The sequence below is a fragment of the Echinops telfairi genome, unplaced genomic scaffold, assembly GCF_000313985.2.
Source record: "Echinops telfairi isolate 266 unplaced genomic scaffold, ASM31398v2 ScPeMD7_443;HRSCAF=831, whole genome shotgun sequence".
NCBI lineage: Eukaryota > Metazoa > Chordata > Mammalia > Afrosoricida > Tenrecidae > Echinops > Echinops telfairi.
The window spans coordinates 81,950,431-81,951,510 of record NW_022104341.1 but is presented as its reverse complement, the minus strand read 5'-3'; the positions used below and the strand labels follow the sequence as shown (position 1 = coordinate 81,951,510).

Here is a 1,080-nt window from a genome sequence, read left to right as displayed (position 1 = left end):
GACTTAGCGTCTGAATTGAATGGGAGACCCCATTCTGCCCTTTCAGGCGGCAGTGGGGCTCTGCCAGCTGGCCTGCGCTATAATTCAAAGACAGTACCTTAACCTGGGCTTGGGGTTGTATTAATCAAAGGTTGGGGTGGGCTTCTCCTAAAGCCCCCATTTTGTTCGTTTTCTGTGTTTCTCATTCAGGATCCCCTGACAACAGTGAGAGAGCAATGTGAGCAGCTGGAGAAATGTGTAAAGGCTCGGGAGCGGCTGGAGCTCTGTGATGCCCGAGTATCCTCTCGGTCGCACACAGAGGAGGATTGCACAGAGGAGCTATTTGACTTCTTGCATGCAAGGGACCACTGCGTAAGTCCACCTAAAGCCAACAGGGGTGGGAGGCTTTGGGTGGCTAGGGAGGACTTGCTACTGACAACCTTCCCACCTTGGGAGCATGTCTGTCAACAGGCACTTACTGTGGAAGCTGTAGCTAATTCAGCCTTACACTGTTCTGTAAAATCATTTCTAGCTTTCAGGTTGTCTTACATATATTATAATTCGTCCCATAGCTTTGTTTTTAATGTAAACGTGTTGACGCTTACACTTAATAAGGTAAACGGTGTTCAAAATTATTTTGCCAACAGAAATATTAATCAAAACAATGAAATACCACGTCACACCATTTTTTATTTACTGTTGAGTGTATTCTAACACATGGTAGCACCACGTGGGTCTGAGTAGAACTGTGCTTGTGAAGGTTTTTAATAGCTGATTTTACTTTTTTAGGAGTAGATTTCCAGGTCTTGCTTCTGAGGCACCTCAGAACTTGCAACTTTTGGGTTAGCTGTTGATATCAGGGACTCACTCACTCACTCTCACTGCCATCTAGTCGTGCTAACGCATAGCAACCCTATAGGGCAGAGTAGGACTGCCCCTGTGAGTTCTCAAGACTTTATAGATTAGAAAGCCCTGTCTTTCTTCCACTCCGGAATAGGATACACAAATGATAATGAAATCTTTTTCAAATTATAATGAAAAAGATGTGGAGAAATTGGAGCAGTATAATACTAGTAGGAATACCACTAAAGAAAGCAGGCT

General features: G+C 44.2%; 1 protein-coding gene across 1 annotated transcript in view; it reads left to right on the top strand.

The window, feature by feature from the left end:
* Positions 1-1,080, top strand: part of LOC101641378 (cytochrome b-c1 complex subunit 6, mitochondrial) — a 13,759-nt gene that overhangs the window by 9,861 nt on the left and 2,818 nt on the right. Inside the window, exon 2 of the mRNA XM_013003896.2 lies at positions 190-351. Within this exon, the coding sequence (XP_012859350.1) occupies positions 190-351 (162 nt within the window). The remainder of the gene's footprint in view (positions 1-189; positions 352-1,080) is intronic.